Source organism: Ranitomeya variabilis, chromosome 2, assembly GCF_051348905.1.
Source record: "Ranitomeya variabilis isolate aRanVar5 chromosome 2, aRanVar5.hap1, whole genome shotgun sequence".
Lineage (NCBI taxonomy): Eukaryota > Metazoa > Chordata > Amphibia > Anura > Dendrobatidae > Ranitomeya > Ranitomeya variabilis.
Window position 1 is genome coordinate 1,005,858,219 of NC_135233.1, and position 16,021 is coordinate 1,005,874,239.

At 41.5% G+C, this 16,021-nt stretch overlaps 1 protein-coding gene across 1 annotated transcript in view; it reads left to right on the forward strand.

Annotated features, from left to right (window-relative positions):
* LOC143808513 (saxiphilin-like) overlaps window positions 1-16,021 on the forward strand; it is a 104,027-nt gene that overhangs the window by 44,127 nt on the left and 43,879 nt on the right. The window contains exons 11-13 of the mRNA XM_077291263.1: window positions 11,297-11,444; window positions 11,531-11,682; window positions 11,797-11,893. Coding sequence (XP_077147378.1) covers window positions 11,297-11,444; window positions 11,531-11,682; window positions 11,797-11,893 — 397 coding nt within the window. The remainder of the gene's footprint in view (window positions 1-11,296; window positions 11,445-11,530; window positions 11,683-11,796; window positions 11,894-16,021) is intronic.

The window sequence follows — 16,021 nt, forward strand, 5'->3', positions numbered from 1 at the left end:
ATTGTCTGTTAGGGAATCCCTACATGCATTCAGGCTGTCTAGCAGCCGCAAATCATGCAGCTGCGGGGACACAAACATAATCTACGAGCACACCCAAGATACCTGGAGAACACCCAAGAATCCTCAGAAAACTCGAGTAGCGAGCACACTCGCTCATCACTAGTCTGAATACTTATGACCATGTGATATTTAAATTTTTCTTTTTTAATAGATTTGCAAAAATTACTACATTTCTGTTTTTTCAGTCAATATGGGGTGCAGAGTGTATATTAACCCCTTAAGCCCCGAGGGTGGTTTGCACGTTAATGACCAGGCCAATTTTTACAATTCTGACCACTGTCCCTTTATGAGGTTATAACTCTGGAACTCTTCAACGGATCTTGGCGATTCTGACATTGTTTTCTCGTGACATATTGTACTTCATGTTAGTGGTAAAATTTCTTCGATATAACTTGCGTTTATTTGTGAAAAAACGAATATTTGGCGAAAATTTTGAAAATTTCGCAATTTTCCAACTTTGAATTTTTATGCCCTTAAATCACAGACATATGTCACACAAAATACTTAATAAATAACATTTCCCACATGTCTACTTTACATCAGCACAATTTTGGAACCAAAATTTTTTTTTGTGACGGAGTTATAAGGGTTAAAAGTTGACCAGCAATTTCTCATTTTTACAACACCATTTTTTTTTAGGGACCACATCTCATTTGAAGTCATTTTCACGGGTCTATATGATAGAAAATACCCAAGTGTGACACCATTCTAAAAACTGCACCCCTCAAGGTACTCAAAACCACTTTCAAGAAGTTTATTAACCCTTCAGGCGTTTCACAGGAATTTTTGGAATGTTTAAATAAAAATGAACATTTAACTTTTTTTCACACAAAATTTATTTCAGCTCCAATTTGTTTTATTTTACCAAGGGTAACAGGAGAAAATAGACCCCAAAAGTTGTTGTGCAATTTGTCCTGAGTACGCTGATACCCCATATGTGGGGGTAAACCACAGTTTGGGCGCATGGCAGAGCTTGGAAGCAAAGGAGCGCCATTTGACTTTTCAATGCAAAATTGACTGGAATTGAGATGGGACGCCATGTTGCATTTGGAGAGCCCCTGATGTGCCTAAACATTGAAACCCCTAACAAGTGACACCATTTTGGAAAGTAGACCCCCTAAGGAACTTATCTAGATGTGTGGTGAGCACTTTGACCCAACAAGTGCTTTACAGAAGTTTATAATGCAGAGCCGTAAAAATAAAAAATCATATTTTTTCACAAAAATGATCTTTTCACCCCCAATTTTTTATTTTCCCAAGGGTGAGAGAAGAAATTGGACCCCAAAAATTGTTTTGCAATTTGTCCTGAGTACGCTGATACCCCATATGTGGGTGTAAACCATTGTTTGGGCGCAGGGCAGAGCTCGGAAGGGAAGGAGCGCCATTTGACTTTTCAATGCAAAATTGACTGGAATTGAGATGGGACGCCATGTTGCATTTAGAGAGCCCTTAATGTGCCTAAACATTGAAACCCCTAACAAGTGACACCATTTTGGAAAGTAGACCCCCTAAGGAACTTATCTAGATGTGTGGTGAGCACTTTGACCCAACAAGTGCTTTACAGAAGTTTATAATGCAGAGCCGTAAAAATAAAAAATCATATTTTTTCACAAAAATGATTTTTCACCCCCAATTTTTTATTTTCCCAAGGGTAAGAGAAGAAATTGGACCCCAAAAACTGTTGTGCAATTTGTCCTGAGTACACTGATACCCCATATGTGGGTGTAAACCATTGTTTGGGCGCAGGGCAGAGCTCAGAAGGGAAGGAGCGCCATTTGACTTTTCAATGCAAAATTGACTGGAATTGAGATGGGACGCCATGTTGCGTTTGGAGAGCCCCTAATGTGCCTAAACATTAAAACCCCCCACGAGTGACACCATTTTGGAAAGTAGACCCCTTAAGGAACTTATCTAGATGTGTGTTGAGCACTTTGACCCAACAAGTGTTTCACAGAAGTTTATAATGCAGAGCCGTAAAAATAAAAAATCATATTTTTTCACAAAAATGATCTTTTCACCCCCATTTTTTTATTTCCCCAAGGGTAAGAGAAGAAATTAGACCACAAAAGTTGTTGTGCAATTTGTCCTGAGTACGACGATACCCCATATGTGGGTGTAAACCATTGTTTGGGCGCATAGCAGAGCTCAGAAGGGAAGAAGCGCTATTTTACTTTTCAATGCAAAATTGACTGGAATTAAGATGGGATGCCATGTTGCGTTTGGAGAGCCCCTGATGTGCCTAAACATTAAACCCCCCCACAAGTGACACCATTTTGGAAAGTAGACCCCCTAAGGAACTTATCTAGATGTGTTTTGAGAGCTTTGAACCCCCAAGTGTTTCACTACAGTTTATAACGCAGAGCCGTGAAAATAAAAATTATTTTTTTTTTCACAATAATGATTTTTTAGCCCCCAGTTTTGTATTTTCACAAGGGTATCAGGATAAATTGGACCCCAAAAGTTGTTGTCCAATTTGTCTGGAGTACGCTGATACCCCATTTGTGGGGGGGACCACTGTTTGGGCGCATGACAGAGCTCGGAAGGGAAGGAGCGCCATTTGGAATGCAGACTTAAATGGATTGGTCTGCAGGCGTCACGTTGCATTTGCAGAGCCCCTGATGTACCCAAACAGTACAAACCCCCCACAAGTGACCCCATATTGGAAACTAGACCCCCCAAGGAACTTATCTAGATGTGTTGTGAGAACTTTGAACCCCCAAGTGTTTCACTACAGTTTATAACGCAGAGCCGTGAAAATAATTTTTTTTTTTTTTTCACAAAAATGAAATTTAGCCCCCAGTTTTGTATTTTCACAAGGGTATCAGGATAAATTGGACCCTAAAAGTTGTTGTCCAATTTGTCCTGAGTACGCTGATACCCCCTATGTGGGGGGGAACCACTGTTTGGGCGCATGACAGAGCTCGGAAGGGAAGGAGCGCCATTTGGAATGCAGACTTAAATGGATTGGTCTGCAGGCGTCACGTTGCATTTGCAGAGCCCCTGATGTACCCAAATAGTACAAACCCCCCACAAGTGACCCCATATTGGAAACTAGACCTCCCAAGGAACTTATCTAGATGTGTTGTGAGAACTTTGAACCCCCAAGTGTTTCACTACAGTTTATAACGCAGAGCCGTGAAAATAAAAATTATTTTTTTTTTCACAAAAATGATTTTTTAGCCCCCAGTTTTGTATTTTCACAAGGGTGTCAGGATAAATTGGACCCTAAAAGTTGTTGTCCAATTTGTCCTGAGTACGCTGATACCCCCTATGTGGGGGGGAACCACTGTTTGGGCACATGACAGAGCTCGGAAGGGAAGGAGCGCCATTTGGAATGCAGACTTAAATGGATTGGTCTGCAGGCGTCACGTTGCATTTGCAGAGCCCCTGATGTACCCAAATAGTACAAACCCCCCACAAGTGACCCCATATTGGAAACTAGACCTCCCAAGGAACTTATCTAGATGTGTTGTGAGAACTTTGAACCCCCAAGTGTTTCACTACAGTTTACAACGCAGAGCCGTGAAAATAAAACATATTTTTTTTCCCACAAAAATGATTTTTAGCCCCCCAAATTTTTATTTTCCCAAGGATAACAAGAGAACTTGGACCCCAGAAGTTGTTGTTCAATTTGTCCCTAGTACGCTGATACCCCATATGTTGGGGTAAACCCCTTTTTGGACGCACGGGAGAGCTCGGAAGGGAAGGAGCACTGTTTTACTTTTTCAACGCAGAATTGGCTGGAATTGAGATTGGACGCCATGTCGCGTTTGGAGAGCCCCTGATGTGCCTGAACAGTGGAAACTCCCCAATTCTACCTGAAACCCTACCCCTAACCTCACCCCTAACCGTTTACTGAACATTTTCTGACAGTCATAAGTGCCACGTATATAAGTGCCACGTATATAAGTGCCACGTATTTAAGAGCCACGTATTTAAGAGCCACGTATTTAAGAGCCACGTATTTAAGTGCCACGTATTTAAGTGCCACGTATTTCAGTGCCACGATATTTCAGTGCCACGTATTTCAGTGCCACGTATTTCAGTGCCACGTATTTCAGTGCCACGTATTTCAGGCACTGAAAAATACGTGGCACGTAAATACTTCAGTGCCACGATATTTCAGTGCCACGATATTTCAGTGCCACGATATTTCAGTGCCACGTATTTCAGTGCCACGTATTTCAGGCACTGAAAAATACGTGGCACGTAAATACGTGGCACGTAAATACGTGGCACTGAAATACGTGGCACTGAAATACGTGGCACTTAAATACGTGGCACTTATATACGTGGCCACTGAAATATCGTGGCACTTATATACGTATATACGTATATAAACGTATATTTCAGTGCCACGTATTTCAGTGCCACGTATTTCAGGTTAGGGGTAGGGTTAGGGGTAGGGTTAGGGTTTTTTGTTTTTTTCTTGTTTTCTTGTGTTTTTCTATAAAAACGCATGCGTTTTACCGCGTTTACATGCATTTTTTCACACATGCGGTTTTTTTAAAAAACGCATGCAGATAAAAACGCAAGTGTGAAACCAGACTAAAAGACGCTTTTTATAGCAAAAAAGTTTTTGCGTCTCCACATTTTGAGACCTATAATTTTTCCACATTTTGGTCCACAGAGTCATGTGAGGTCTTGTTTTTTGCGGGACGAGTTGACGTTTTTATTGGTAACATTTTCGGACACGTGACCATTTTTTATCACTTTTTATTCCGATTTTTGTGAGGCAGAATAACCAAAAACCAGCTATTCATGAATTTCTTTTGGGAGAGGCGTTTATACCGTTCTGCGCTTGGTAAAATTGATAAAGCAGTTTTATTCGTCGGGTCAGTACGATTACAGCGATACCTCATTTATATCATTTTTTTATGTTTTGACGCTTTTATACGATAAAAACTATTTTATAGAAAAAATTATTATTTTGGCATCGCTTTATTCTGAGGACTATAACTTTTTTATTTTTTTGCTGATGATGCTGTATGGCGGCTCCTTTTTTGCGGGACAAGATGACGTTTTCAGCGGTAACATGGTTATTTATATACGTCTTTTTGATCGCGTGTTATTCCACTTTTTGTTCGGCGGTATGGTAATAAAGCGTTGTTTTTTGCCTCGCTTTGTTTTTTTTTTCTTACGGTGTTTACTGAAGGGGTTAACTAGTGGGCCAGTTTTATAGGTTGGGTCGTTACGGACGCGGCGATACTAAATATGTGTACTTTTATTGTTTTTGTTTGTTTTTTTTAGATAAAGAAATGTATTTATGGGAATAATATTTTTTTTTTTATTATTATTTATTTAGGAATTTTTTATTTTTTTTTTTACACATGTGGAAATTTTTTTTTTTACTTTTTTACTTTGTCCCAGAGGGGGACATCACAGATCGCAGATCTGATAGTGTGCACAGCACTCTATCAGATCGGCGATCATACTTTCATCGGAGCAGGCTGCAGCTTTCATCTGCAGCCTGCTCCGACCCGGAAGTGCTCCCTGCAGGACCCGGATACAGCCCCTCGGCCATTTTGGATCCGGGGCCTGCAGGGAGAAGACGTTCGGTACGAGGTGAGTACATCACCTTGTACCGATCGTCTCAGGGAAGCCCGCAGGGAGCCCCCTCCCTGAGCGATGCTTCCCTGTACCGCCGGTACACCGCGATCATGTTTGATCGCGGTGTGCCGGGGGTTAATGTGCCGGGGGCGGTCCGTGACCGCTCCTGGCACATAGTGCCGGATGTCAGCTGCGATATGCAGCCGACACCCGGCCGCGATCGGCCGCGCTCCCCCCGTGAGCGCGGCCGATCGCGTATGACGTACTATCCCGTCACCGGGAATTAAGGCCCACCCCACCTCGACGGTATAGTACGTCATACGGGCTTAAGGGGTTAATGAGAAAGAAAAATAACTTTTTTGAATTTACCAAATGGCTGCAATGAAACAAAGAGTGAAAAATTTAAGGGGTATGAATACTATTCGTACCCACTGTATACACAGCTCTGGCAAAAATTTAGAGACCACTGCACAGTTTTCTAAAAATTACCATCTCTAAATGTCTGACGGCCATTCCATTCCAGTGTCAGTTGAATTCCAAACAAAGTACATCTCATTCTACTTAATGTGCTTCTGATTAGGTGATCACCTGAGCCAAATCTTAATTAACAAGGGAAAGTATAAAAAACACTGCTGTGGTCTTCACAATCCTCTTGTATTAGGAGAAGCTGGATGGCCAAACAAGTACTAGGAATAGCCCAAAATTAATTTGAATGAAAAAATAACTTTTAACCATGTCAAAGTCTTGAGTGAGGAAAAGAAGGACTCAATTCTGGCTTTACTAGCAGAGGGATACAGGGACCGTCCAACCTTAACATTTTGAAGACCACAGTCCATTACAACAAGGTCAAGCAGCAGAAATTGTGGACAACAAAGCTACAGACCAGCAGAGGGAAACAGCAACTCTCCACTGACCAGACTGACCGTCATCTTATTCGAATGTAGCTCAGCAACCGCAGGATGACATCAAGTGACCTACAGAAGGAATGGCAAATGGCAGCTGGGGTGAAGTGCATGGCAAGAACAGTTCATAACAGGCTCCTAGAGGCAGGATTCAAGTCATGTAAAGCATGAAAAAAGCCTTTCATCAATGAGAAGCAAAGGAGAGCCAGGCTGAAGTTTGCCAAAGACCATAAGGATTGGACCATAGAGGACTGGAGTAAGGTAATATTCTCTGATGGGTCTAATTTTCAGCTTTGTCCAACACCTGGTCATCTGATAGTTAGACAGAGACCTGGAGAGGCGTACAAGCCACAGTGTCTTGCACCCACTGTGAAATTTGGTGGAGGATCGGTGATGATCTGGGGATGCTTCAGCATGGCTGGAATTGGGCAGGTTGTTCGTTGCGAAGGACTATGAATCAAGCCGTATGCAAGGTTATCCTTGAAAAACACTTGCTTCCTTCTGCTTAGACAATGTTCCCCAACTCTGAGGACAGTTTTTTTTCCAGCAGGACAACGCCCCATTCCACACAGCTAGGTTAATCAATGTCTGGATGAAGACCCTGTCATGCCAGCCCAATCTCCAGACCTGAACCCCATTGAAAACCTCTGGAATGTAATCAAGAGGAAGATGGATAGTCACAAGCCATCAAACAAAGAACTGCTTACATTTTTGTACCAGGAGTGGCATAAGGTCACCCAAAGGCAGTGTGGAAGACTCGTGGAAAGCATGCCAAGACGCATGAAAGCTGTGATTAAAAATCATGATTATTCCACAAAATATTGATTTCTTAACTCTTCCTGAGTTAAAACATTAATATTGTTGTTTCTACATGAACAAGAACTTGTTTTCTTTGCATTATTTGAGGTCTGAAAGCACTGTTTCTTTTTTATTATTTTGTCTTTTTCTCATTTGCTGCAAATAAATAGAAATTTTTTAGCTTAAAATTTTGGAGACATGTCCGTAGTTTATAGAATAAAACAACAATGTGCATTTTAACCTCTTTCTGACCTCGGACATGATAGTACGTCCGAGGTCAGATACCGCGCTTTGATGCAGGGCTCCGGCGGTGAGCCCCCATCAAAGCCGGGACATGTCAGCTGACATGTGCCCGCAATAGCGGCGGGTGAAATCGCGATTCACCCACCGCTATTAACTAGTTAAATGCCGCTGTCAAACGCAGACAGCAGCATTTAACCGGCGCTTCCGGCCGGGCGGCTGGAAATGAGCGCATCGCCGACCCCGTCACATGATCGGAGACCTTGAGACCTCTATACTTACTGATGCTGGCCTGCTTTGAGTGCCCCCCCGGTGGTCGGCGCTCATAGCGTTGGAGTGGTGTGTGCGGGGCAGAGGCATTCGTTACTGGTCAGTATATCAAAAACTTTTGTTTACATGAGGCATTGGCACAATTTTGCAGCGCTGTGATAGTTATATACAATTATTTTGGTGCTGGATCTCTCCTTCTTCCTTTTCACTGAGTTTTTCATATATTGTTGCATACAATTTGATTTATTTATTTTTTTGCACTATGCACTTCATCATATTCTAATATAGAATTGTTGCACAGAAGGGTGGTTTTTATGTGCATTATTCACGTATATATTATTTTTATTATATTTTTGTATAATTTTATGGTTTATTTTTCACATTTTTACTGGATTTATTATTATATATAATTTTTATCACATAATATATTATTAGCTGCATTATATTTATTTATTAAATTAAATTTTTTGTACTGATCAGTTTGGAATTGCCTTGTCCTGCACATACGGGATTAGTAAAAAATAATATGAAATATTATTAAATCCCTATGTTACCTCGATGGGAGGAGTTTTATAGAATTGTTTATGTACACATTTTATATTCTTAAATACAAATAAAAATAAAAATATTGTTTAAAATTGATTTTTTAACAGTTAGTCTTGCAATAAAATTTCCATATATTTTGGTCATATATGTTTGTGATTGCAATTGATTTTTAATAAAAATAGTTTTTTATTTTAAAATATTTTTGTCTGATGGAATTTTTTAAGGGTTAATCATTTAGTGTTTTTTCATTGGTCTATAAAAGTTGTTATTTCTGGCATTTCTTTCTGTATAGGTTTTTGTTTGGCGCTCATAGCAAACCTGCATTTCTGCTGCATAGCAGCGATCTAATGATCGCTACAATGTAGCAGAGCCGATCAGGCTATGCCAGCTTCTAGCCTCCCATGGAGACTATTGAAGCATGGCAAAAGTAAAAAAAAAAAAAAGTTAAAACACTGTGAAAAAAATAAAAAAAATATAAAAGTTTAAATCACCCCGCTTTCGCCCCATTCAAAATAAATCAATTAAAAAAAAAATCAAACCTACACATATTTGGTATCGCCACGTTCAGAATCGCCCGATCTATCAGTAAAAAAAGGATTAACTTGATCGCTCAGCGGCGTAGCGAGAAAAAAATTCGAAACGCCAGAATTACGTTTTTTTGGTCGCCGCAACATTGCATTAAAATGCAATAACGGGCGATCAAAAGAACGCATCTGCACCAAAATGCTATCATTAAAAACGCCAGCTCGGCTCACAAAAAACATGCCCTCAAACGACCCCAGATCATGAAAAATGGAGACGCTGGTATCGGAAAATGGCGCAATTTTCTTTTTTTTTTTTAGCAAAGTTTGGAATTATTTTTTCACCACTTTGATAAAAAATAACCTAGACATGTTAGATGTCTATGAACTCGTACTGACCTGTAGAATCATAATGGCAGGTCAGCTTTAGCATTTAGTGAACCTAGCAAATATGCCAAACAAAAAACAAGTGCAGGATTGCACTTTTTTTGCAATTTCACTGCACTTGGAATTTTTTTTCCTGTTTTCTAGTACACAACTTGCTAAAACCAATGATGTCGTTCAAAAGTACAACTTGTTTTGCAAAAAATAAGCCCTCACATGGCCATATTAACGGAAAAATAAAAAAGTTATGGCTCTGGGAAGGAGGGGAGCGAAAAATGAACACGGAAAAACGGAAAATCCCAAGGTCATGAAGGGATTAATTAAAAATATACCTATAAAGAGAAAAATCAGAGAAACTCAAAAGTTTGCAGTGGTCCCTTAATTTTTGCCAGAGATGTATATGTGTGTCACTGACATCTATATATCTACTTATGCTATGTGTATATATCTATTCTATCTATTCTATTGTAACTTGTCACACTGTGATTTTACAGTACACGGCTGCTGAATTGTCAGCTTATCTTCTGTCTATCTATCTATGTAATATATATACTGTACATATATATGTGTGTGTCACTGACATCTTGATATCTATCTATTCTGTGTATCTATTCTATTTTATTGTAGCCTGTCTCTCTGTGATTTTACTGTACGCAGCACATGAATTACCGGCTTTTTAAATGCGATCAGTGAGTAAAAATCGGACAACACTCGCATGGTCCGAGTGCTGTGTGATTTTTTTCTCGCACCCATTGACTTCTATTGTGGGATGCGATATTCGATTTCTGATTACAATCGCAGCACGCAGATGAACACAATGATAGAATAACATTGGTCTGAATGCAATCCGATTTTTTTTTTTATTGCATTTGTCCGATTTCATCGCAAGTGAGAATGAGCCCTTTCAAGGAGGAATTCATCAGAAATAAACTGAAGCTAATTTATTTCCAGTGATGGTATAAAAAATTCCTGCAAAATTTCCAATACAAGTGAAAAGGTTTTGCAAACTCTGTTTACATGTATAAGATGTAGATTGTCATCATGTAAAGATGGAGAAGTCTTTTACACACACTCAGATGACTTCTTATGTTTGTTGCCTGACCTGCTCCTTTAATGTGTTTGATTTCATGTGAGCTGCAATTTTTGTGGACATTTAGCCCAGGTGGGGACGCTTTAATTGGGCATTTTAGGAACTGAGTTCTTGTTTCCAAACTTTGTTAAAACTAAAAAGAGAAGTAACCTCAAAAACCAAAGAGTGGCAGAAGTTCTTACATACAGTAGGCAAGTACAGTGTCTATAGTTATAGGCCTCTCTGACCTTTCCCGGCGCCTGCGCACTGCAGTACTTTGCTCTGCCCTCAGCAGGGCAGACAAAGTACGCCTGCGTCAGAGCCGCAGCGTGAAGACAAGAAGAGGACGTCATCGTAAGAAGATGGGAGGCCCGGGACCGGACCTCGACGCCCATTGGATCGAACTGCCCGCCCAGGTGAGTATAATCTAACCTCTTTTTCTCATCTTTCAGGATACATTGGGGGGGCTTATCTACAGCATTACAGAATGCTGTAGATAAGCCACTGATACCGCTGGGCTTGGCTCACCTTCGATTTCGGGGGTGACAGGTTCTCTTTAACAAGCAGAAATGAGCTTCCTATGTGGTCACTTAACTCCTCCCAACCTAAGCTGGCACTAACTGTTAACCCTATCCAAGCTAATTACACTGTTGCAAAACACAGTATATACAACCACATATAAAACAGAATAATGAATCACATTCATAGACATGTTTTTCAGCAGATTTTCAGAAGTGGTGCCAACACTTCTTCCACATCTTTACAATCAGACAGGACGCTGATTTGAGGATAAACCTAGGCCTAGGCCTAAACCTAGGCCACTTGCAATAAATACTATGAAGTGCAAAGGCCTTCAATCATGAACAACAAAGGGAAGGATTGTGTCAGTCACCTTTCTAATGAAGCTTGGTAGTTTGTAGTAACTTGTGGTTTATGTTATTTTTTTTAAATCCCAGAAAAAAGAGTGCAAACTATTCAGCTCCACTCATGGCAAGGATTTGCTATTTGAAGACACCACCAGCGCTCTGATAGCTCTTCCATCAGCAATGGACACTTTCCTCTTTTTGGGACCAGACTTGTTTAACGGCATGAAAACACTTAACGGTAGGAAACATGTTGGGTAATTCTGGTATGCATGACCTTAATAGTCTCTCTAATTCATCAGTTTCAATTTTCTTTTTTTCCATTAGGCGCTCGTCCTCCTCAAGTTAACCAGCAAATTCGGTGGTGTACACAGAGCAAGAATGAGAAGAAAAAATGTGATGACTGGTCCTCAGTTAGTGGTGGAGCCATTAAATGCACAGAGCCGGCGTCTGGTCTGGAGTGCATCAAAATGATTCTGGTAGGTGATGTTTACCAGCAGAAAGAAGCACCATGTGTGGTCACTCAGAGATGGCGAGTAGATGGGGTGAGGACTAAGGGCATCAGTAACATGACTTTTTTCTATAATTTGCAGAAAGGTGAAGCGGAAGCAGTAAATCTTGATATAGAACACTCATACACAGCACTGAAATGTGGACTGCTCCCATCGGTTGACGAGTACCGCAACAAGGGTAACTTCAATTAGACCCAAAATATTTTCAATTTAGCTCATTATGTGCATCTTAGTTTTGACAATTCAAGGGAACATTTGCACATCTCATACTTCACAATTGATAACGAGGGACATAGGGCCGGCACCAACATCTGGTGAACATAGGCAAGTGCCAGGGCTCAATTCTTTCGGGTGGCCTACTCAATGCTGTGGGCACTGCATGTATGGAATAGGCTCAGGGGCAAAGTCTGCTCCATTCAGTACGGATGTCAACTGTTTTGTACAGCCTGAAATGCATGATTGAGAATTAAAAAAAAGAACTTTTTTTGTTACAATACACATCTCAACTAGAGATAAGCGAATATTTCAATAGTCGATTCGGATTACGTTTGCCGAATTTGCAATATTTGTCAATTAATTCACCAAATATTTGCCGTACATAGCAGGACGCCATTCACGTAAATGGGAGGCAAAAACAAACGCATGCACAACACCTTAGAATGGCCCCAAATGCTGCAAAAGCACATCAAATAAGGGACAGACACCAGGAAAGTGGCCTCAATTCACCCACAGTACAAATTACAGCATGAAACTGCAGCAATCAGCAAGACATGAGGTATCGAGGTCTGGGACAGCATTTATAGCTTTCCAATGAATGCTACAGTAAGACAAGGTGGGTGAGGGATTGGTGTACGACCCCTTTGCTGTGAGCCCTGACACCACATGGAACACCTCTACCTGCTTTCATGCTGAGCCACACTCAGGTGGCACAAATATCAGTTTTCTAGACTACCATTGGCAGAAAAATATAAGGATAGTAACACGGGTAGTTGAGTCCAAGGAGGTGGAGGCCTTATGGTATCGGAGGCCTACTGCTACAGGCAACACGCATGAAGGAGACCCAAACAGGAGTCTACACATTTACAAAAATTAGTGGCAGACACTACTAAAGTGGCATCACTTTCACCACAGTATAAATAGTATAATAAGGACCGACAGGTCTTCCACTACACCTAATCCAGCAGATGGACACTCCAACCATCAGTGTTCACATTTCCAAAATTTATTGGCAGACACCATCAAAGTGGTATCAATTTCACCACAGTAGAAATAGTAGAATAGGGACTGACAGGTATTTCACTGCACCCAATACAGTAGATGGACACCCTACAAGGAGTGTTCACATTTAAAGAAATGAGGGCCTTACACCATAGAAGTGGCATCAATTTCACCACAGTAGAAAAAGTCTAATAGGGACCAACAGATCTTTCTCTACACCCAATCCAGCAGATGGACACTACAACCATGAGTGTGCACATTTCCAAAAATTATTGGCAGACACCACAGAAGTGGCATCAATTTCACCACAGTAGAAATACTAGAATAGGGACCGACAAGTCTTTCACTACACCCAATCCAGCAGCTAGACACCAAACTTGGAGTGTTCACACTTTAAAAAATGAGGGCCTGACACCACCGAAATGGAATAACTTTCACGAGAATAGAAATAGAATAATTGGGACCAACACGTCTTCCACTACAGCTAACACAGCACATGTAGACCAACCATGACTGTTCATATTTCAACAAATTTGTGTTAACAGCAGCAGCAGCAGCCACAGAAGCGACAAAAAAGATATCACAGAGTGCAGTTACGTGACATTAATGCATCACACTAAAAAATGCAATATCACCTAGTTTGTACACTCTGCAATTGGGGTGCAAAAGTCCTTTGAGATCCATGACTTGTTCATTTTAATGAAAGTTAGGCATTCAACACTTTCAGGGGACAGCTGTATGCGCTTATCCATCAGGATACCACCAGCAGCGCTGAAGACACGATCTGAGAGAACGCTGGCTGCTGGGCACGATAAAACCTCCAAGGCATGTGAGGCGAGCTCAGGTCACTCATCCATTTTGGAAGAACAAAATGTGAAAGGGTCCAAACACTCCCTGATGGTATTGATATTTAGTTCTTGATACTCCTGCACCATCCTGTCAATTCAGTCACCAAGCACAAGACTTGGACTCTGTTGTGCTGATGCACGAGTTGGTCTAAAAAAAGTGTCAAAGGACTCATACAAATTGCTTCTTCCACTTCCACCACTGCTGCTGCTGTTGCTGCCAATGTTTTGGTATTGACGAATTGACAGGCCAGAGTTTGTAAGTCTACAGCTGTGACACGAACTGTGTGCTTCACTGTTGTCTTGGGGAAAAGCTCTCTTAAGGCTGTATAAAAGCATGTTTCAATACTCCAGCATTCGCAGGTTCCTTTCTAGGGTGGGAATCATCTGACAAAATTTGGTTTTATAACGTGGATCTAATAAAGTGGCAACCCAGTAGTCAGCATTATGCTTAATCATTACTATACAGGGATCATGTTGCAGATAGGGCAGCAAGAAGTCACTCATATGTCGGCCTCTACCGTGAGGTCCGAGCCCATGCTGTATTGGTGGCTGGGTAACAATGAGGCTCGTTTCTTCTGTCCCCTCCCGCCAACCCCGAATAACAGAGAGGGAAAGATTATCTTCTTCGTCTGACAGTTGTTCCCCCATCACCTTTTCTTCCTCCATTTGTTCCTCGGATCTTGCACGTTTGATATCAGTTTGTCTGTTATCATTACCAGCCCCACCTTGATCGCAGAAATCCACCTTCCTTTGGCACCTGCCTGTGTGACGACAGTCTTGAACTTTTAGAGAATGTTATCCCTTCCACAGCCTCCTCTGCTTCCTCCTTTTCTTCTGGGACCACCATCTCCTCCCGCAGGCTATTCAAAGTCTGCTCCAGCATATAAATGATGGGAATAGTTATGTTGATGACGGTGTCACCAGCTCTAACCATCTTAGTAGCCATGTAAATGTGATATGCTGTAAATGTAATATGCGTCACCTCCATACTGCGTTGGCCCAGGCTATACGACATGACAAACTGCATCAGGGCTCATTGCTGCTGCCACAGTTACTGCAACATGTGCAGAGTGGAATTCCACCATGTCAGCACATCGCATATCAACCTGTTAATTGGCATGGACAAAGACCACTGTATCGATGCAAGTCAATGAGCAGAGTAGTGCAAATGGTGGAAATGAGCACACAGCGTACGTGCTTTCTGGAGCAGGTCACCCAGGCCAGGATAGTGGCTGAGAAAACTGTTGTGATTTTGCTTTTTGCTCCCTCTAGTGGTCATTAGTGATTTGACTCTGGAGCTTCTGTCTTTTCCTATATCCTCACCTGGGCCGTTAGTTCAGGGGCGTTGCTATATAAGCTCCCTGGACCTTCAGTTCAATGCCTGGCATCGTTGAAATCAGAGCTAATCTGTTGTGCTCTTGTCCTATGATCCGGGTTCCTGTATTTCAAGCTAAGTCTGCTTTCTTGCTTTTTGCTTTTGTTTTGTTTGGTATTTTTGTCCAGCTTGTTCCAATCTGTATCCTGACCTTTGCTGGAAGCTCTAGGGGGCTGGTGTTCTCCCCCCGGACCGTTAGACGGTTCGGGGGTTCTTGAATCTCCAGCGTGGATTTTTATAGGGTTTTTGTTGACCAGATAAGTTATCTTGCTATATTCTGCTATTAGTAAGCTGGCCTCTCTTTGCTGAACCTGGTTCATTTCTGTGTTTGTCATTTCCTCTTACCTCACCGTTATTATTTGTGGGGGGCTTGTATCTTGCTTTGGGGTCCCTTTCTCTGGAGGCAAGAGAGGTCTTTGTTTTCTTCTCCTAGGGGTAGTTAGATTCTCCGGCTGGCGCGAGTCATCTAGCGATCACCGTAGGCATGATCCCCGGCTACTTCTAGTGTTGGCGTTAGGAGTAGCTATTTGGTCAACCCAGTTACCACAGCCCTATGAGCTGGATTTTTGAATCTCGCAGACTTACACGTTCCTCTGAGACCCTGTCCACTGGGGTCATAACAGTATGCCAGGCCAGTATTAAATGTCTAATGCATTGCAGAAGTGGGATTATAAGAAAGAAAATTTTGAGGTTTTTTTTTCCCTCTCTCATTTTTTTTTTTTTTTTTTTCTTTTCCCCTTTACCTCAGAGTGGCTTAAGCTTGCTGCAGACATGAATGTCCAGACCTTGATTACAAGTGTGGACCAGCTTGCCGCTCGTGTGCAGGGTATACAAGATTATGTTACCAGAAATCCTAGGTCTGAAC